Source organism: Aristolochia californica, unplaced genomic scaffold (assembly GCF_029961685.1).
Source record: "Aristolochia californica isolate CCGP_79_NKW_82.1479 unplaced genomic scaffold, dmAriCali1.0.hap1 SCAF_3, whole genome shotgun sequence".
NCBI lineage: Eukaryota > Viridiplantae > Streptophyta > Magnoliopsida > Piperales > Aristolochiaceae > Aristolochia > Aristolochia californica.
In genome coordinates this window covers 3980110-4001343 of record NW_027181992.1, presented here as the reverse complement: position 1 = coordinate 4001343, position 21234 = coordinate 3980110, and the positions used below count along the sequence as shown (strand labels likewise).

The 21234-nt window shown below is 40.9% G+C and overlaps 3 protein-coding genes and 1 pseudogene across 10 annotated transcripts; 3 read left to right on the top strand and 1 right to left on the bottom strand.

Annotated features, from left to right (window-relative positions):
- Positions 1-1189: 1189 nt before the first annotated feature.
- Positions 1190-3231, top strand: LOC137958881 (transcription factor MYBC1-like). Of its 2 annotated transcripts, none has more exons than XM_068806075.1 (2): positions 1190-2494; positions 2584-3231. In XM_068806075.1, exon 1 carries the CDS (start codon positions 1611-1613, stop codon positions 2490-2492), a length of 882 nt encoding a protein of 293 aa, XP_068662176.1. In that variant the 5' UTR covers positions 1190-1610; the 3' UTR covers positions 2493-2494; positions 2584-3231. The 2 variants fall into 2 exon arrangements, with proteins under 2 accessions (XP_068662176.1, XP_068662177.1); XM_068806076.1 differs by having other exon boundaries at positions 1190-2498.
- A 2140-nt stretch (positions 3232-5371) lies between these two features.
- Positions 5372-12642, bottom strand: LOC137960334 (uncharacterized). Of its 7 annotated transcripts, none has more exons than XR_011114142.1 (5): positions 10075-11436; positions 7037-8472; positions 6772-6878; positions 6299-6417; positions 5372-5609 (listed from the first exon to the last, which is right to left on the bottom strand). XR_011114142.1 is itself a non-coding variant. In XM_068807926.1 (5 exons), the coding sequence occupies exons 2-5, from the start codon at positions 7049-7051 to the stop codon at positions 5520-5522; spliced, it is 360 nt and encodes a 119-aa protein (XP_068664027.1). In that variant the 5' UTR covers positions 7052-10329; positions 12506-12642; the 3' UTR covers positions 5372-5519. The 7 variants fall into 7 exon arrangements, 5 of the variants coding, with proteins under 5 accessions (XP_068664027.1, XP_068664029.1, XP_068664025.1 ...); XM_068807926.1 differs by adding an exon at positions 12506-12642 and having other exon boundaries at positions 6299-6413; positions 7004-10329; XM_068807928.1 differs by lacking the exon at positions 10075-11436 and adding an exon at positions 12506-12642 and having other exon boundaries at positions 6299-6413; positions 7004-8472.
- An 869-nt stretch (positions 12643-13511) lies between these two features.
- LOC137960391 (bZIP transcription factor 17-like) lies at positions 13512-16972 on the top strand. Its single transcript, XM_068808002.1, has 2 exons — positions 13512-15406; positions 16355-16972. The coding sequence occupies exons 1-2, from the start codon at positions 13582-13584 to the stop codon at positions 16798-16800; spliced, it is 2271 nt and encodes a 756-aa protein (XP_068664103.1). The 5' UTR covers positions 13512-13581; the 3' UTR covers positions 16801-16972.
- A 602-nt stretch (positions 16973-17574) lies between these two features.
- Positions 17575-20853, top strand: LOC137958621 (putative disease resistance RPP13-like protein 1; annotated as a pseudogene).
- Positions 20854-21234: the final 381 nt, after the last annotated feature.

The following is a 21234-nucleotide window of genomic DNA, read 5'->3' as shown; positions in this document are numbered from 1 at the left end:
TTTTTTTGGAAGTTGAAGATCGGATGAATTTCTTGTTCTAATATGGTTTTTGTTTTTAATTATGAAGATATTATTGTGAGCTGTAGGGTTTAATCATCTCCCTGAATTGGTGATCAAGTCAGATTTTATAACATGCTAATTTGCAAACTTTACCGTCCTTTTGAATTGATTTTATGCAATACTTGATATTTTTGTATAAAAAAAATGTGGGCATTTCTGTTTGGTTTTTAGAATCTGGATCAACCAGTGCAAAACAATGACTGCTAATTACTGAATTAAAGAACTACTGTTCTCTGCTTGATTTTTTTTAAATACGAAGGTTGGCTTGACATGCAACCAAAACCTTGTATGGGCAAGGCTCATGCGAAGGCGCATTGGCGTGCGGCTATTTCATTAAGATATTCTCGTTGGAAACTTAACCACTAGACCCATTTCACCCCGATCAAGAAAATGCCCTTTCAGTGCACCTTTTGAGGCCAAGAAAATTCGATTCGGTTTCAAATTATCAACCCTTGAGCAGTTCTTTTCGGTTAATTAACGGCCTCGAGGAGCAGCACCAGCCACCAGAGGCTCCTGCAAGCTTAAACGCCTCTGCCTCCTTGATTCGAACAAGTTTCCGGCAACACAATTCGATCTCACTGGGGTGGGTGTCAAAAGAAAAAATCAGAGCGGATTAACATTCCGCCCTTTCCATCAATCTGTCCTTTCTGCTCTCTCCAAATCGTGACGGATGTGGAGCCCTTAACAAAGAGTTTTAAAAGGTTCCATCGCGGAAAATGCAGCGAAGCGTGTCGAGCCCAGACATGGCGTTTGTCGCTGTCCCTTGATTCCAGGCGGGCTGGTGACATCACCCATTCAGAATTTCCTGATTCCGGAGGCGGGATATAGGGAATCGCTTCCCTCTCTTCAATTTTAACGAAGAGGATGATTTTGATGGAATCATCAAACAAGTAATAAGAACCGTATCGGCTTTCTAATCGAGAATCTTTTGATGATTCTGGTAAATTATCATTCTTCACTCTTCAGTTTCGATTCGGATGGGGGGACAAATTTGTCATTTTCCGATATTTTGGACCTCCTAAGTTGATATGGCACCAACTCGGGCGTTAAGGTTGGTAATAGAATCAGATTATAAATGATGCTATTTTGTCTGTAATTCCGAATTTGCCCATGTAAAGAAGGTGAGGAAAATGAGAGAATTTTGAGAGATTGGAAGGAAGGGAAAGGGGATTGTAAAGAGACTCAAAAGAGCATCATCACCAAACACCCCAGAAAGTGTAGTTTACATTGCATAATCACTTAATAATTATTTATCTAATCTGATCTAATAGAGGAAAAGCCAACACAACCGAGGATCCCCCTCGATCGTTCCCCCACCCCCTTCTTCTCTCTTCTTCTTTCTTCTCTTCTTCTTCTCCAGTCTGGGGCCTTTTCCTTTTGATTCTCTCATTTGGACTGGGAGAGACCCCAGATGGGTTTTTCAATCAACATCTCAAATGCTTCTTCGTCCTTTCTCTGTGTCTGTCTGTCGTCGGCGGCGGCTGCATCTCTGAATTAGTAGTTTTGCTGTGGTCCTTACTGGGGGTGGTGCTGTGGCTGTTTGCCTCAAAATGAGAGACGATGACTCTAATTGGTTTCCTCAATGGGAGGAACAGCTCCCGACCCCGGAGGAGCTGATGCCCCTCTCGCAGTCTCTCATTACGCCTGACCTCGCTCTCGCCTTTGATATCTCGCCGTCGGCTACCACACCTGTCGGCTCCGCTTCCAACCCTAATAACCCTAGCCCGCCACCCTCGGCGCAGCCGCCGCCGGTGCCCCCTGCTACCAATAACTCCTCCTCCGACGGCCTTGTTGACTCCTCCGACATCGTGGGTCCCGCCCAGGATGAGCCGGCCAGGACCCTTAAGCGGCCCCGACTCGTTTGGACCCCCCAGCTGCACAAGCGATTTGTCGACGCCGTCGCTCACCTTGGCATCAAGAACGCCGTCCCCAAGACCATCATGCAGCTCATGAGCGTTGACGGCCTCACCCGTGAGAATGTCGCTAGCCACCTTCAGAAGTACCGCCTCTACCTCAAGAGGATGCAGGGCCTCTCCGGTCCCGGAGGCCCCAACGCCGGTCCAGTTTCTGCAGCCGATGCAGCCGATCACCACCTCTTTGCGAGTGCCCCCGTTCCGCATCATTTCCTCCACCGCGGCCCAACCCCTCCTGCTGCCACCGCTGATCATTTTCTGCCCTTTGTGCCTGTCGCCGCACTTCAGCACCACCACCATCAGCAGATCGCCGCCCACCAGTACTATAATTCAAGGCAATTTGGCCAATTTGGATCCCCCCCCGGGGGGCAGTTTGACCACGGTTTTTTGTCTCGGCAGCCGCACGCAGTTCATCGGATGGTGGGACCTATGCCTTCTGCAAACTATGATGACTTGGAGACGACGGGAGGGGGTGGAGGGAGGAAGGTGCTGACTCTTTTTCCCACTGCAGATGACTGAATGTAGGTAAATTTGGTTTCTTTTGCTCTTTTTTTCTTCTTCATTATTCTGTTTTTCTGATTTGGGTGTTTGGGATTCGGCTGGATTGTAGTTGGGAAGGTTTTCTAGAGTCAAGCTGATCTTGGTTTGGCTCAAATTGGGAGGTTTCATTGTTGTTCTCTTGATGCTGGTATCTGATCCTTGCTTAATTGGAGTGATTGTGTTCTGGATGCGAGTCTGGCTGCTTGAGTCCATGTCTTGAAGTTGAAGAGAGCATTTCGCACAAGGGAGTTTGGGAGATAGTGAACTTTGGGTTTGCAAATTCCTCTTGGGGCTTGTTGTTTAGGCTTTTGGATTTGACAGTGTTGGTAGATTTGTCACAGTATGATACTCAATTGAGGAAAACAAGAATTTGCAATCAAGAGGTGCTGGACTGAACTGCTTCTGTGGGTCTTGATTTCCACTGTGATGCTTATGGACTCCTCTCCAATGTAGTGTTAGAAGCAGAGTAGAAATTTCTTTGGGTCTCTGTTTTACTTTTGTTGTTGTCATTTGGGTTGTGGGGTTCGTTGTTGTAAATTGAAGAGTTAAAATTTATATCTTATGTGTAGGTGAATGAACCTCCCTAATACAAGGGAGGTTTATCAGGGAATTGTGGATGATATGTAGAGTCTTTAATGTATTTCAGTACTCACTAGAATGTTTTGATGTACCTTAATCTGAAATTTGGTTGAAATTCTAATATATCTTCCTTTGCCTTGTTCCCCAAATTTTTTCGAAACAACAGCTGATGATCTGAATGACTTAATTAAGATTAGTTTCTCCTGTTGTTTCACTGCTTCAACTAGCAACTTTGTTGAACTTATCTCTTTTAAATGATGAGGAAGCTTCTCATTCTGGTGTGTTCTGCTGATAATAACGACTGTCTAGGTTCTTGAAAGTTGACAAATCTAGTGCTCATGACCAGTTAAGATGTCTTCGTTTCTGGGTTGGTGGTTTAGCTACTTTTTGAAGATTAAATATATGAGTTGATCACACTGGAGGTTAAAGAGTGTAAAGTGGAAATGACCAAATCTACAACAAAATTGTAAAGACTTCCCATCAAAGTCTCGGCAGGAACTGCACTTCAAAATTCTATTATATTCTCACATGATACCTTGTCTTCATTTTCAAGTGTTTATGTAAGCAAAATACAGAGAGAAAGAGGCTTACAGTCAGATAATTAGTCTTTTCCCAAGATTGCCTTTCCTCATCTTCATGAAGTGATAATCAGTTCGCTTTATACAGGACTCCTGAAGTCCTAATGATGTGAAACAGTTGAGACTTACTTGTGCTTTCAGGCCCTCAAAAGTCTAATTAATTAGTACAAGGTTACTGAAAGTTTGTAGTAGTAGTCGTGAGTATGTCACTGACACTTTCATTTTCCTTTCAACCTTTTAACCTCTGTGTGCATCTTTGTCTAAAACATGAAAAAGGAAAAGAGTGAATGAATCTGGGTGCCTTCCACTTGTTAGGATTAGCAAAAGGCAGCTGCTACAGAAGGTAAGTTAAAAACATGAGCGGATTCTCAGGGTACTAATGGTTCCTGTTCTGTATGAGGAAGTGTGGTCCTTGATGGCCACACCTTTTTCCTTCTTAACGTACTGCCGTTCTGAAAGTTACCAGCTCGAGCAGCTGACTGGAGCAGTAAAAGACAGAAAGTGTCTCCAGTTGAGGAAAAGGCCCGGTCCGGATCCTTCTCATCGAAGGAAAAGCAAAAGATTCCGGCAATTGCTGCAGTGGGGGTAACAGAAGATAGAAATGGTTCACGACTCGGGGGTACGGAGCGTTACCCTTTACAATTTCTGCGCAGAAAGCGAACAGACGGACATTTTTGTTTTCAAGCAATCCATTTACGGGGACCCGATCCAGCTTTGAGAGGAAAGGCATCATTTGATGGGGATTGCTGAAAATTGGCTGCCCAGAAGGAATAAATATCTGTACCATCATAGAGCAGGAGACACGAATTCGCAGCTTTTGTTTGGGCAAGGAGGAGGAGGAGGGAGCGTGAATATACAAAGGCTGCCTGGTCCACCGGCTATGGATCAGTATTCAGTACAGATTTGATGGATCGGATGTGTGAGACCGAATGCGTGGTCCGTGATGAGACGATTATGCACGATAAATGGTCCCCGTCCTGGATTCGACTGGAACAAAGCCAATCATCCAATCTCATATCGCACACTGACTTCCCTCTCTTAATCCACCCAAACACAGAATACGGAAAATTTTAAAGGATAATCAATCAGATTTTATAGAGAGGAGGGAATGAAACGACAGGGTTTCTAGCTTTCGTTCAGTAAATGAATCTCCTCTAATATAACAAGGTCTGTTATTATATATTGGAGCAGGACTATGTTTATATATACAAAGACAAATGTGTTTCATTTAAGAATCTACATTATCCTGATATGCAGAAAATAGAAACAGATGATTTCATTTCATTCTTCTTTAGTTTCTCCATTGTGGATGGCATCAAATGGAAAGAGTATACGATGTGGCTCTGATTGCAAGGGAAAGAGAAAGCTTGTAAATCACAATTGATGGTGAAGTTTCTCTTCTTCCCCAGAAGAAAATCGTTCCAACTTAGCCATGGCCATGTAAATTTCCATTTCTTCTCCATGGGACTAACATTTATTGGAGCCTTACTGTGGAAAAAAGGTTAGATGTTGCCCTATTCCAAAAACACATTCTAGTTGTCTGTGTTTTCTTTTTTGAAAACTTCCAGCCGTGCTTTAAAATTAAATGCAGAAGTAAAATGCTCTCAAATTTCTTAGAGAGGCAAATAAAACATTTGCACAAGAAGAATGAACCAATGTAAAGCTGAGAACACCAGAAAACTGAGATTTTCCATTGCACTTAGGAAACAGTTGTGTTTTTACATGGTGGAGAGCTCAGTGGGGAGAACATTATTTTGAGTAGGTATTAGAGCCAATGTCTGAGTTTTTATGACCCCCATGAAATTCTCGATATCTACATGTATTGGAAGATTCTGAGAACAGCAAGGCTTCAATGTTGTAAGGGCGGATTCCAGTATTTGGGCCACCTCTCCTGGCGGCCACCGTCGTTCCGTACATATCTGATAAGCTCCAGCTTTACCTGTATCATGAGGAGTTGCAAATCATTCCCATCAGGATTGGCCTGAAAGACATGAGTTAGTTTGATCCTGTTGGTTAAGAGTGCCATGACTAGAATGATCAGCAGTAGCAGCAAAAGATTTGACTGTAAGAACAACTGCTTCAAGCCCACAAAGCCTGGTATCCACTGAAGCCAAAGCTTCCCCAAACTTCACATCAGGACTTTCTCCTTGCCTCAAAGAGGAGAGTCTGAAAATAAGCAAAATTATCAAGCTATGTTCTCCTTGGACTGCCAGTGAATCTCAACTCTTAAGAAGCAGGAAACTTTCCCTGATTTTTTCTTTAATGACGAAACCTTCATCACTGATGCAAACAAAAACAATCCTATAATGTCAATCACCTGCATGGCCATATCTACCATAGCCCGGGCTTTTCCTCTTGAACTATCAAGAATTTGAACTACATGAGATCCAGAATCTTGATTGAACAAAGCAGACTGATCAAAAGACAACCCAGGGGCCCCCAATGGATAGGACATAAGCCTACCGAATTGAGGTTCTGAGTTTTCATGAAATCTATTGTGCCCTCTCAGAGCAAGAAGGGCAGCACAAACCTGAAAATGGATTTGAGGAATGTAATACGAATATAATTTTAACAGTTGAAATCAGTATGCCAAATATTGAGGATGGTACGAACAAGAAAGATACTTGCCTGATCATCAGCATTCTTGAGCTGTGTAACAACTTGAGCATATTGAATTATGAAACCCTCATTCTTCTGTTTAGAGAAACTTCCTCGTTGAGGTTCCTGATCTCCCTCAACAATGCTGGCTACACGTGATTCAAAAGCAAGAGAGTAATAAGCTAATGTAACATGATAATCCCAAGCATGAGACCAGACAAAGCACAAACGAAGAGGAAGTGTTTTCAATTCAGTAGGTCAAAGAGTCAAACATAAACACAAATATCTTTTTTAAGTACACAACCAGAGGATCCACATGAGCAGGATAAGAGACCAGAAAACAAAACACCAATAAATTTATTGCCATCATCAGAGCCTTTTTGGAGGTCAGATTTGTTTCATTTGTCTCATCTGCTAGAAACATGAATCCAAGAGAAGCACCAACAAATAAAACACAATAAAAAAATATTAATGTTGGAATGATGAACATTACTGCAGTTCACCTTTTTATCAAGAGCACGAGCAACATCAGTGAGAGCCCAATTTGCGCCATACTACATGGACCATAGGCAGCCTGTGCTGCAACAGCCTCATTAAGAGCAGCTTTAGCCTGTAAAACAGAATCAATCGTGTCCCTCTGTCAAAAAGAACTTTAGCTCAGACATTCCTAACATGAGTTTGTTTAAATAACATAACAACACAACAAGGTAAAATAAGAAATGGAAGAAACATTACTATTGATGGTTTGAGAACTGATGTTTTGCTAACCTTCGCCTGCTTCATCAATACATTAATGGGATAATTTGTTGAAGGCACACTAGACAATCCCTCAACGTTCTCTAAAGTCTCGCCGAACCAAGTTTCCAAGAGCCCTCAAATTCCAACTCTTTATTTTCTAAAACTTTGTCTCCAAAGTATTCCAGGCGTGTTTTCCAGGGGAATTAGAGGCATACAGTCCATATCCCGAGGAAAAACAATTACGAGGAATCAACAAAAATACTTCATAAGTACTTCCTACTATCAGACACCAGCCAAACACATGGACCTGGTTGTCAAGCCCCCGTTACAAACAGAGTAAATCAACCCAAAAAGAAGTTAAATACATCTTATGAAGCCCTGAAGCCCCATGGAGACCAAAAGTCATGGTTCGTACCGAGAAGAGCTCAGCACCTCACTCATGGCTACCAAACTGCACTCTGCACTTGTCACAATCAACCTTCAACACACTGTCATCATGTAGCGCTATTGTCCTATGATGCCATGCAATAGCCCACAGGCCAACTGACAATGAACAAGCAAGATCAGTTGGAAGTCCTTCTCCGATGCCAGCACACAATTTAGGATATGCGTCTCTGACATTTTCACAATATTCTTCTTGTTTATTTCTTTCTTTTCACAATAACTGATGAGAAAGATGATGCGGCTTCCCAAGAGCACTGCACAAACAAGCAAGTGTGACTTACAAAAAAATGGACATGAAGGTCTCAACTCAGAACCTTCCACTTCTCAAGTTATGACAAACATTGAAGACTTCAAAACTCTTCCATATCTGAGATGGAACTTCTCTGCATACAACAGAGCTGGATAACTATTCAAAGTAAGTTTCAACTCAGGGCTCATGAGCTTGCTTGAGAATGATGCCCCACCCGCTACGAGTTAAGCTTGATGGAAGATTGCTCAACTGAGCAAATTCCAAGTAGGCCACAAACTCATACTTGGCAAACCATGGGTGGTTAACTGCACTATAAAACCACTCAAAAACACACCATCTGTGAAGCAACTTTGATGACTGGCTATGTGACAACGTACTCTGGAAAGATCATAACCAAGTAAAATGAATAACAGACACTAAAAAGTTTTAAATTCAGATGAGATTAGCAATTGGGAATAATCAACCCTCAAATCCGCTGCCCGGTCTTGAACAAAGGGCGAAAGCTTCTCAAGTTGCTCATGTCCAACATTCTCATACGGCTTCAACTCCTTGTCACAAACTCATCTTATGCCTTCTCAGCTCTTTGTTTGGTAGATTAACCACGTCAAGTGAGGACTTCCGCACATTTTGCTCACCTAATGCTGTATCCCACATCCACACTAGAAGAAGAATGATCCACTGTTTTGACTGTTTTTACCTGTTTAGGTGGTGGCACAGTTTGACCAGAATGTTTGGCTTTGCCGAGTTGTTTCTTTCTTTTATCAACAGAAGCCTATAAAACATTACAAAAATGATAAGGCACCCACAAATCTTTCTGCATTTCAGTGCATTAGATACCAAGCCAATTTCAAGGCTTTACATAATAGTATACTTTTACTAAGAGCTTGAAATAAACCTAAAGTGCAAAAAATATACGAACCCATAAAACTGAACATACAGTTAGCTCATTTTTTTTCCAAATAGTGTACAAAGTGAACAAATAAGACCAGACTTGCACCTTTTAGGGTTTAGGGTTTAGGGAATGCCACTTGTTTTAAAGGGGGAGAGCCACCCAGGAGGGTTTCCCATGCCCATGACCTAACAGCCTCGGCTATAACTTTTGAAATTAACAAATTTTAGAGGAATAGGTTCCCGGAATTTCATTTTATCAACTTCATTTGACCAGTAAAATATCTACTCCAGATTTTTGGATTCCTCCGATGTGTAGGTTGATCTTCGGTTACATTTTAGCCTCCAACAAGACAAGTTCTATAATTCACTAAGACGAGACTCATTGTCAGCTTCAACAATTTGACTAGAGATCTCAAGCAAAAAACATATCATCAGTATAACTCCATTTGAACTTGTGTACAATGCCTCCAGCAAGACAAGTTCTATAATTCACTCATGAAGACCTTTACGAAAATAAATAGAAACTAAAAAAAAAAGGAAAAGGAAAGTCAAGTGGAAGTATTTCATATACCTTGGGCTTCAGAGATTCACTAAGACGAGACTCATTATCAGCTTCAACATTTTGATTAGAGATCTGAACATGTGTACAATATTAACTTTGGCTCAGCACAAACCTCACTTTTGAAGGTACAAATTTCCTTTTTCTCTTATGCATTTTAGTTGTTGATTGGTAAATCCGTTCCTTTGAATCAAACATTGACGTAGCATCAAAAGATGCATCTTTCCCAAGTATAGCCTCTCTTACGCCCGCTACATCAGTTCTTTCACTATGAAGCTTCCCCTTGGTTTCAGAGGCTTCAAACTTATCTCTTTGACGATTAGTAGATAACAATTCAGGTGCAATGGACTTTCTATCACCATCTATACTTCTCTTTTCTTCCTTGACTTGGACAAAGGACTCTGCTTGAGAAAATGTCTCAATCAAATGAAATTGGTCATATACAACAGACTAACTCTCCTCAACACATCGAATTTGCATATTCACTTTAGTTTCTTCAAAAGGGTGAACCCTATAAGGTGGATCATCGTGAGGAGTACACTACCCATAAAAAGATGGATAGGGAGAAACCAGAAAAGACTAGTGTGACAGCAGTCCGAGGACATTTATGAGGAATAGACCACCATGTAGAAAGATTTTGATTTTATGTGGGGATGAGGAAGTTTGAGGAAGTTTCTTTGAATTCACCCCAAACCGAATTGACTGGTTTTCTTTTAACACAATGAAAAAAGATTTAATGAAACAGGGGCTCCAAGAGGCAAAAGACTACATTAAGGGAGGGTTAGTCCAAAATGAAGCAGAGATGAATTATCTGCGTATTACTCCGTTCATTCGATTAGGCTGTTAGTGGTGAATGAGCGCCTCTTCATTTGAGTCACGCAAGGTAATCTTCTCAGGCAAAAATCGGGGAATCGTGTTTCATACCTACTTAAAAAATCATTCACATGAAGCGATCGCGTCTCTCCCTTCCCCAACAAATTTTTTTTCCTCATTTCACTCGCTTTTTTCTCCCTCTCTCTCAGCCTTCCTCTCCCAAATTTTTTTCTCCCGCTCTCCTCCATCTCGGCCTTCCTCCCCCGAATTTTTTCCCTCTATCTTCTCCCTCTTGGCATACCGTCGAAGCGCCGCCTCCGTCGCCGTTGCTTGCTGGCGGGCCATTGTCTCCCACCATTATCGGCACTGTGAGGAAGACGACGCTAGTTTAATTTTTCCTTAAAGGAAATACATAAGGAGAGATTACAAGGAAAATGGTAAAACAATGGAATAATAATACTCACCTGATTCAACAGTAGAAATTAGAGCTAAAATGTTGAAAGACAACTTTGGGTGTCAACGGTGAAAGCCCATTGTGTTGCGCAATTTAGGTGCCAACACTTCAACTTCATAATTTCAGGTAGTAGTCCACCGTGTTGCGCAACACTACGTTCTTGCTTTCAACATTAGGCAGGCTAAATAGGAGTCTCATGAGAACAGGAAAAGCCTGTGCTTGGATCTCCGATGTTTCAAGCAATGGTGACTCAGAGGAGATTATCATTGGCTATGCAAAAAGAAGCATTTGTTCGAGCTGAGGAGAGTGAAATCTATAAATTTTTGATTAGTGCGGTGCCCTCAGCTGACTTTGCAGAAAGTCTCCCCATAATCTGGATCACTCTTGTCCTTTTCTCTATCTCTGAAAATAGCAATCCAGGCACCGCTACTACTTTCCACGATATGAAGTTTCTCCACTTCATTACCCAAGTTCTTATAGATGTCTCTCTCCTCTCCACTTGAACATGGGCCTGTTCTTGCATCAGCTACTGATATCTTCCCGAGTTGCCATTGCTCAATTCATTGAAGATGCGAGCACATGCCATTTCGTGTTCCTCTTTCCAGTCCTCTACTATTCTCAGATGGCTCCTATTTAACCCTAGCTCGACTGCATTTGTTGAAAAATCTCTACTGGGCCTTGGCCTAATGGCATTCTTGACTTGTTCTAGTTTTTCATTTTCTGCTTGTTTAACTGGAACGTCAGCCAAACAAAAGGTAGGGTACCTACTTTCAGCTATTTTCCAGATAACTATTCTGCTTCCTGTACTATCTACATAGTTGTCCAATACCATTGAATGAAGACTATAGTGTTGAGCAACACGATGTCTTGCAAGCCTAAGATAAGAAGTTGGAAAGTGTTGGAACTCAAATTGCTGCTGGTTAGGGTTCTGCATGAACTTCTGGATATCCAATTCCTTTCGCAAAACTGAAATACATAAAATAAAGTTTACATCAATTAATGATGATCGAGTGATACGTTTGTCGTGAACTTTATTTTATGTATTTCAGTTTTGCGAAAGGAATTGGATATCCGGAAGTTCATGTAAAACCCTAACTAGCAGCAATTTGAGTTCCAACACATTCCAACTTCATACCTTAGGCTTGTAGGACATTGTGTTGCTCAACACTACAATCTTCACTCAATGGTATTGGACAACAATGTAGATTGTACAGAAAACAGAATAGTTATCCGAAAAATCGTTAAAAGTAGGTACCCTACGATTTGTTTGGCTGATTATGACTGGAATTATGATAGGTAATGTCTGAGTTTACCTTTTTCTAATTTTTATCTTAGAGCTATGCCTTTTTTCCATTCTTTTATTTCAGTGTTTTTGGGACGAATTTGCAGTGTAGTGGGACATAACTGAATGAATTAGTTCATATATTTGGTGGTGCTTTTTGTTTTTTGAAACAACTAGACTGTTCTAGATTTTTTGTTTTGTTCTCATTTGGGGGGTTCGCATGGTGTATGTTTTCTTATTAATTTGCTGGAAGTCATCATATGCCATACATGTTTCAGGTATGTTAAGAGTCCAACACCCAATATTAAGAACTGCGAAATAGAAAATTAACCCAAAGATTGCATAAAAATTTATAGTTTGCAGTAAAATTACATAAAAAAACCCATTAATCTGATAAATTCATCCATCTGTTGCAAACGACAAAGGAGCACATCCCTAACATTAAAGAAAGCAACAATAAAAAGAACTGCAAATTAGCTCATGAAAAAAAAAATCAAATCTAAATCGTCGAGGGTAAATCAACACAAGAATTGCCATCCATTCTCATAAGAGCAATTCCTCTTCAAATTCATACATTAAACTCACCAAAACTCTCAAAATCATTCACTACGAATCATCTTTGTTTTCAAAATTAACCAATTCGAACCGATAACGAGAACTCGATAAATAAATTAAAGAGAGAGAGAGAGAGAGAAAGGAAGAAAGAGAGAGAAAAAGAGAGAGCGAGGGTGAGAATAATAAATAAAAAAAACAAGAAATCAGAAAAGACTAAATAGAAGGACGTATAAGGAAAAAAAACCCTCTACCACTGAGCCGATGACGAGGGTTCTCAAGCGCTTCCTTCGAGAAGGGATCCACGGGATCCAAGAAGGCATCCTTTTCATTGGACTGAGAATCCATCTTCGAGAGGCGGATTTCCCTGCCATTCTGCGAAGGTTTCGCGTGGGCCTTCCCGCCTTTTTGTCTCACCCTTTTCACTTACGCTGCGCACAGGGCCTTTAAACTCCAGATAGGGTAGTGCCTTGTGGGACGAGAAGATAATCCTATCCATTCATTGGACGCAATCTTTCTATAGATCAAACACGCGAGAGGTTAATACTAAAGTGATCAAGATCAGACCGTTCAATTCTCGGAACTTTAAATGACTTTACGGCTCGAATGGTTGAGGCTGTTTCCATCTCCCACTCTGCCTCGTTTAAACGTTCACTCGGACTCGGACTCAGACTCTCCGAGTGTTCGACTCATTACTCATTTCTCATGACTCAAAGTTGAACGAGAAAAAAAATAATTAATATTAAAATATATAAGACCCTAAATAAACTATATAAGAGGGTTTTCGAGTCACTTCTTGTGAGTCCATATTAATATTAAAATATATAAATAATATTCTAATTTATTATTTGGTTAATATTATAAATATTTAAAATCATTAAAAAATGTTATAAATTATCAAAAAAAAATTCACTGGTATCTTATAATACCTCGAACATATTTATATAAATAAAAAAAAATGAATTACCCTAATAAATAATTAGATTATTTTGTAACCAATATAAAATGACCTAAATAACCTTAGCAGATCGTGTAAAATAAAAATAGGATTATCCTGATTGGAAAGGCCACCGAAATCAACGGTGCAGATCGTGTGAGAACGCGTCATCTAATGACTACGGCCCACATCCAAGCCGTTGAACCGAAGCAACGGAAAGCATCCACAGAAGTTTCCTGAGAAGCAGTGAAATGTTCTTACTTATGACACGTGCCCGTACTCACGTTCATCTGCCTCTTTCCGTGCGATTTCGCGCATGCCAGGTGACCTGCCTCTCCGCGGTTTAGTTGAGGGAGTCCGCGGACCTGTTTCAGCCTCCGGGCAACCCTAGTCATGGCGGAATCCTCTCTCGATTGGCTGGACGCTAACCTTTCTACTTCGTTTCCTCCTGTCGACACGGATTTTCTCGAAGATTTACCCATTGATTTCACCTTCGGCGATGATCTATTGAACGATGTTGGCTTTGACGACGCCCTCGACTTTTCTATCGATGATTTGATTGCACCTCCCGATAGCGAAAATTACAAGAACGAATCAGGCGTTTCTAATTTGTCGCACGCATCAGGTAGCCTCGAGCAGGTTGGATTTTCGAATTCGACGGCGTCGGGTTCCCATGGAGCGGGTGATCGGGTTTCGGATGCTGATAGGTGTCTGGATTTGTCGTCTCCGGAGTCTGAGAAGCTTGGAGGTGGTTGCGAGAGAGAAGTGCCGGATTTTAATAATATTGACTGGAATTCGTATGCATCTGATGACCGAAATTCCAATATAGGTAAGGTTCCCGATCCGCCATCGCCAGATTCTGCCAATTCCGCTCATGAGATTACGAAATCATCAACATCATCTTCTCTGGATTCGAGCAACATTCCGTCGAATCTCATCTTTAAGCAGATAAAACCTGAGGAGGTAAGTAAACCCTGTCTGCCTAAGAGGAAGAAAGAACGGGAAGACGGAAATGTTAATCTTAGGGTGGCTAAATATAGGCGCTCTGGTTCTTCTGATGTGAACGCGAACTCCACCCACACTTCCCGTTCAGGCAGTCAAGAGGGGGATAAAAGAAAGGCAAGGCTGATGAGAAATAGAGAGAGCGCTCAGCTTTCTCGCCAAAGAAAGAAGCATCACGTTCAAGAGCTAGAAGATAAGGTGAGAACGTTGCATTCCACAATTACTGAGCTGAATGGAAAACTTTCATATATAATGGCCGAGAATGCGAGTTTAAGGCAACAGTTAGGTGGTGGTGCACTTTCGACCGTCTATGCGCCACCGCCGCCTATGGGCACCGTCCATTTCCCTTGGATTCCTTGTACTTCATTTGCAGTAAAACCTCTGGGAGCTCATGTTCCTTTGATTCCAATTCCTAGATTGAAACCCCAGCAACCTGTTCATGCGCCAAAGACTAAGAAATGTGAGAATAAAAAGGCTGAGGATAAGACAAAGAAGGTTGCAAGCGTGAGTTTTCTAGGTTTCTTGCTTTTCTTCCTTCTTTTCGGAGGATTATTTCCGTTACTAAATGTCCAATACGGGGTAGTGACTGACTTAGGTAGGTTTAATATAGTCAATAGAATGTCCATGGGCCAGTCTGGAGGAAGGGTTTTGCCAGTTTCAGGATATTTGAACCATACTGACCAAAACCATGGATATGGGTTTACTGCATACTCTGGAAAGAAAGGTCTTGGAGAAAGAAAGTTAGAACATTTGGGCGGCAAGAGAGCTGAGACAAACGTATTTGAACCTGAAGTGAAGCGTAAGGGTGAATGTAGGAGATCAGGGAACTCAAGTAAACCTCTTCTTGCCTCGCTTTATGTGCCAAGGAATGACAGACTTGTTAAGATTGAGGGAAACTTGATAATTCATTCTGTTCTAGCCAGTGAGAAAGCCTCTTTACAGGCTATGTCTGGATCAAAGAATGAGAAAAGCCATGACTCTTTGTACAATGAAGCTTCAAAGACTGGGTTGGCAATTCCAGGGAGTATGGCATCTGCATTTGCTCTTTCTACACATGGTATTGACGTGGGTAGACAGTCTAACCTTTACAGACTTTCTGCTCAACCCCCAAAAGCCATAAGTTCCGGTTCTGTTTCTGGAGATTTTCACATGGACAAGCGAGAACCAGCTCCATCTGATGGCTCATTGCAGAAGTGGTTCCATGAAGGTCTTGCTGGTAAGGATAGTGACTTTCACATTTGGTTATATTCTTTTTTATTTTTTGTTCATCACTGGTTGTATTATTTCCAGAGAATTGCATGTGTATGAACTCCTTTTTTTTGTACATGCTTATGCATGAAGCATCTGCAAGGAATCCGATGAGAAACTAATATTTGGAAATCTTTTACCGAGCCACTGCAATCAGACCTACTTCAAAGTCAGGATATGTTGTTTGATCCCATTTTTTGTAGTGTCAATTATCATGCTGGAGGGGATTCCCTACCTTGCAGGAATAAAAAGGAAGATCTGAAGATGACTAGGAGAAACTTATTTACAATGTACTTATGTAGATTGAAAATGAATAGTGAATATTCTGAATTTTACAACTCTCACATTCTCAATGCTGCAAGGTTCACGGGTATTATGTTTGGTTATTTTTTGGAATACAAGCTTAAATGGCTTACTAGCAGTTAAGTAACTAAAAGAATACATATTGATGTTACTCTGTTTGTGTCAGCTAATAAATAGCATGATTTAGCTACATATTTGTTATGGTTTCTTTTTCTATGTAGGTTCAGATCATAATTCTGATGATGAGGAATGCATTATTCCTCATGGTTAAATTACAAAAGTTCTAAAAATATTTGTTACTTTTTTACGTTTGAATGAATTAAAAGTGGTTGCCACTACTGAGATGCTAAGATATTGTACCTGTGATTACTTTGTCCTATGATCAAGTGAAGACTCTCACAGCCTGGTTTTGCTGTGATTATGTTGTAGGTAGTTCTTATCAGGCTGTTTTGGTAGTTAGCATTAGGCTGAAGCAAATTCAAGAGTTCTGTTTCTTTTGTTTTTAATGCATGACCTCTCTTTTCTATACTCCCTGTGCTTGGATGTTTGGCATGTTCTATTTCCAGCTTTTGCTGCACTGTGTTTGACATGGATGTGCATTTCTATTTTGCAGGACCAATTTTGAACTCTGGTATATGCACTGAAGTGTTTCAGTTCAAAGTCTCCAACAGTCCTGGTAGCATTCCACCAGTAGAGTCTGTTGCCAACATTTCTGAGAGCCAACCTAATCCAGCTGGGCGCAGCATGAGGAAGAATAGAAGGATTCTTCACCATCCTCCTTTGCCACTCCCTGGATCGTCCCTCAATGAAACTGTGAAGCCTTCAAATACTTCTACCGAGGGTAATTTCCATGGGAACTCCGAGTCCTCATCAATGATCGTTTCGTTATTGGTCGATCCAAGGGAGGCTGGAGAAGATGGGGAGTTGATGTTTTCACCAAAAGCTAAATCCCTGCCTCGTATCTCTGTTGTTGTGGCTCTAGACAGTGTGAAGTACGTTACCTACTCCTGTGTGCTTCCACTGAAAGGTCCCACTGGTCCACACCTTGTGACTACTTGAACCCTATTTTAACAATACTTCGGTGCAAGTAGGACAATATCCCTGTGGGTTTGAATTTGGTGAAAGCAAATTTCACCAAAATCTTGTTTTAACCAAATTTCATGGTTGTACCAGTTATATGATTGCTTGTACAGTAAGGAGGGTTTATGGAAAATTTACTTTTCGTTGAAAATGTGACTATGGTTTGCCAGTGAAACATGGTGGGAAGACGAGAAAAGAGGAAAGAGAAAAGCAATACTGTCGTAGTCCAAAAGAAGAAGAGAAGTAAAAGAATGCAGGAAAGAACATCCAGGGGAACGAAGAGCTTGTCATGAGTGCTTGCTGTGTGTAGTCAACAATTTTTTTACAAAGATACTAGATGCTGGCAATTTCATGGTAGTGAAGCATCAATGGCTTGAGAAAGTTGATTCAAGGAAAGACAGAAAAAAATCACATGAAAGATGAAACCCAATTGAAGGTTCTGGAGCATGCTCTCCCCTTTCTTCTTTGTCTCTCAGGGTCAGGGCCAGAGAATGGAAGAAGAGGGGAGGGGGGGGGGGAATAAATTTTAGTCGGCCCAACTCCACGATAGCCATGCAGCCGATAAAATCAATAGCAGACGTCGACAAACATCATCGTTATTTGAAAGTGGTAGATTCCACCATGGGCGGGTGTTCTAAGGTGGTGAGTTGTATGCGTTGGCATCAAAGTTTTTGGAGGCATCGCCTGCTAATTGTACTTAGAGGCGTTGCTTATGATGTAGAAGACAAGTGTGGATACGATGAACACTGAACTTCTTCGGCTGAAGGTTGTGAAAAGAAAAAAGACAGTAAATCATCAGTCAGCAACCTTCTCTCTTCTTTACGGCCGCACAAGGTTGCAGATGCAGTAGAAAATATCACTTTCAAACATGACATAACAGCCGAGGTAAATGATATCTTGGAAAGATTAGAAGAGATTGTAGAAAATGGAAATGCTCTGTTTGAGAGAGGCATTGCAGGAATCCCAAACGAAACTGGAAAGAGACCACAAAGTACTTCAATAGTAGATGAAAATAATGTTTTCGGGAGAGAGGACGATAAAGATAAGCTAATATCTTTATTGTTATCAGAAGAGACTGCTGGTGGCAATATTTCTGTCATTCTAATAGTTGGTCTTGGGGGTTTGGGTAAAACCACACTTGCTCAGCTTGCTTAAAGAGCATTTTGAAATAAAAGTTTGACCCCAACAGAATCACAAGATCAATCATTGAATCTATAACCAAGGTCAAATATGAATTGTTTGCAATGTCATCTTCAAGCATTGTTAGATGGCAAGAAATTCTTGCTGGTTTTAGATGATATATGGACCGAGTGCAGTAGTCACTGGGAATGCTTGAAGGCACCTTTCGGAGTTGGCAAAAGAGAAAGTAAAATTATTGCAACCACTAGGAGTAATATTGTGTAAAAAATGATGGGCACTACCCCATCCTACCCACTGGAGAGTCTGTGGGACGAAGATTCTTGGGCTCTCTTTAAACAACAGATACTTGGAGACAGACAGACATACAGATGGAGATAAGTTGCAAGAAATCGAAAAGAAAGTTGTTGGAAAGTGTAAGGGTTTGCCTTTGGTGGCAAAGGCACTAGGGGGTATGTTACACATGATTGATGAGAAGGAATAGGACAATCTACTAGAAAGCGAAATATGGGATATACCGTCGGGAAAAAATGAAATTCCCCCAGCTCTAAAGCTGAGCTATCTTTATCTACCTCCACATCTGAAGCGGTGTTTATTGTTTCTTGTTACCTAAAAATTATCTTATTCACAAGCTGAAGGGTTTGTTCAGACCAAAGGCAGTACAAAGTTGGAAGCTATTGGGGATGATTATTTTGAGAGTTTATTGTATGGGTCATTTTTTAAAAAGCAAGATGATGGTTATGTCATGCATGATTTGATTCAGGACCTCGCATAATTTATCTCAGGAAACCTCTGTTGCAAAACTGGGAATGAATCTAGAATATTCCTACCAACTGAAGAGACTAGGCATGTGTCATTGACTCATCTAAATCAACATGTACTGGATTCACTGTATGAGGCCAAGTTGTCTTGCACCAAAATTTGAAATGCCTGCGTGTCCTGGGTTTATTTTCCTCTGAGATGAAAGAGCTCCCACATTCAACTGGTGACTTGAAACATTTGAGGTACCTTAAAGCTTACCAGATTCCATTTGCAACCTTTACAATCTTCAAATACTAGACCTTGAATACTGTGAGCATCTTGTTGAGTTACCAAATGATATGGGGAACTTGATTAACTTGCGATACCTTGATCTCCATGGAACTAGATTAAAAGTGTTACCAGATTCCCTGTGCAACCTGGAAGAGTTGCAAAGTATAGACCTGGCTTTTTGCCAACAACTTGATCAGCTACCAACAAACATTGGAAGCCTAGTTAACTTGCAACATCTCAATCTTTGGGGAACTAGTTTACAGTGGCTATCAGAGTCTTTTTGCAAGCTCTCCAGACTACAGTCATTAGACATCCGACACTGCAACAAGCTTCTTGAGCTACCAAAGGATATGAGTAACCTAACAAACTTACAGGTACTGAAAGCAAATAAAAATCTCCTGTTGACTTCCTTACAGGAATTGGAAGACTAACACAACTTCGCGAATTGAATTATTACCAAGTGGAAGAAGAGAATGGAAGGGGAATAGAAGAACTCAAGTTCCTGACAGACCTCTGTGGAGAACTCAACATTTCTAATCTTGAAAAAGTCAGAAGCATGGAAATGGCAAAGGCAGCTAATTTGCAGAATAAGCAACACATTCACACATTGAGATTAAAATGGAGTAGGCCTTTCCATATTTGTTAAATAGAAAAACTCATTCATTTTTTATAAAGCTATGGCATTTAACTTTCTTTTAATTTGTCTGATCTTACATCTCATTTTGTAAGCTTGATCATTATGTCTCATCCACCAATAATGATACATTACTTGGGATGAGATTGTATCATCTTCTGGTTGAAGACTATCTCTTTGTTGTAGAGCGAGGGTTAATTCTTCTCTACAAAATTGTAGATGATCTAATAGTTTCCACCTATAGATCATTCTGGCATCCAAGGTGTAAAAGGGGTTTTATACCTTGATGGACTGGAAGAAAAACCTAAATGTTCTTGACCACTTAAACGTACCTGATGAAACCCTTGAAGCAATGGTACTTGAAGCCCTGCAGCCTCCTTCCTCCAGTCTAAAGCATCTTACCCTGGAAAATTATGGTGGTAAAAATTTTCCAAGTTGGATCACAAGCTCATCATTCTCCAATCTGGTACACTGTCGACGAACAGACTGCAGGAAATGCAAAATTTTGCCACCTCTTGGGCGGTTGTCATCCCTTGAGTCTTTGGTTATAGAAAGAATGCAATCAGTGAAGCATGTGGGTCTTGAATTACGAGGCAACATTGAGGATAATGCTTTTCCATCAGTCAAGAGGTTAGAACTGAAGCACATGACTGATTTGCAAGAGTGGTGTGCATTTAAGACAGGAGATTTCCCCAGCCTCCATGAACTCAATCTTATGGGATTGTCCCAAATTAAAGGAATTGACTATTGTCCCCGTCACCCTGAAGAAACTTATAGGTCATGTGCAGAGAACTTACAGCGCTTCCTTTACTCCCAGCTCTTACAGATTAAAGTTGCAAAATTGCAAAAAGAGGATAATATTGAGCTCATTGTCGTACTTCACCTCTGTTTATTCTTTAAAGATTTCTGAAATTCATGGGCTCAAAGCCCTTCCCAATGGTCTGCTGCATCACCTAACAGCCCTCAGGAAACTAGAAGTTGCAAACTGTAACAAATTGTTGCATTTGCCAGAGGGGCTTCCTGTCATGCTAATAGATTTGCACATCTCCAATTGTCCAAATCTTATTTCACTGCCTACAGGACTGCACAACCTCGATAACCTTCTTCGGATATCAATTAAGCACTGTCCGAAGCTCCAGCTCTATGCTGAATCAGCTAATCTTCCAACTCTGCAACATCTAGAATTTGCTGGTTACAATCGAATGATAGCATTCGGTTCATTGCCTTAGCTGCCTACTCTCTCCAGCCTGAGAATTTCCGGATTCCAGGGATCCAAGTACCTACGAGATGATTTCTTGCAACAATTAATTGTCCTAAAAAAATTGGAGATCAACAACTGTGATGCATTCACATCTTTGTTGAAGGCGCCATCCCCCTCACTAGTGGAATTAAGAATCTCCCATTGTCAAAAGCTTACATCCTTGCCCAAGGAGCTGCAAAACTTCTCCTACCTTCAGAAGCTATACCTTCAAAGCTGTCCCCAACTTGAATATTTGACAGACAGCAGCTTACTGCAGCACCTAACTGTATTGGAAGAATTGAAAATTGAAAATTGTGATGCGATTGTATCTTTGCCAGAGAAGTTACCAACCTCAGTGACAGACTTCAGA

Coding starts and splice junctions, on each gene's coding strand:
- LOC137960334 (XM_068807924.1), bottom strand. CDS start 12,625: ATGGCAGGGAAATCCGCCTCTCGAAGATGGATTCTCAGTCCAATGAAA. Junction 6,414..6,771: donor CTCGTGCTCTTGATAAAAAG/GTGAACTGCAGT, acceptor ACGTGTAGCCAG/CATTGTTGAGGGAGATCAGG. Junction 5,610..6,298: donor TCAAGAATGCTGATGATCAG/GCAAGTATCTTT, acceptor CTCATGATACAG/GTAAAGCTGGAGCTTATCAG.
- LOC137960391 (XM_068808002.1), top strand. CDS start 13,582: ATGGCGGAATCCTCTCTCGATTGGCTGGACGCTAACCTTTCTACTTCG. Junction 15,407..16,354: donor GTTCCATGAAGGTCTTGCTG/GTAAGGATAGTG, acceptor TCTATTTTGCAG/GACCAATTTTGAACTCTGGT.
- LOC137958881 (XM_068806075.1), top strand. CDS start 1,611: ATGAGAGACGATGACTCTAATTGGTTTCCTCAATGGGAGGAACAGCTC.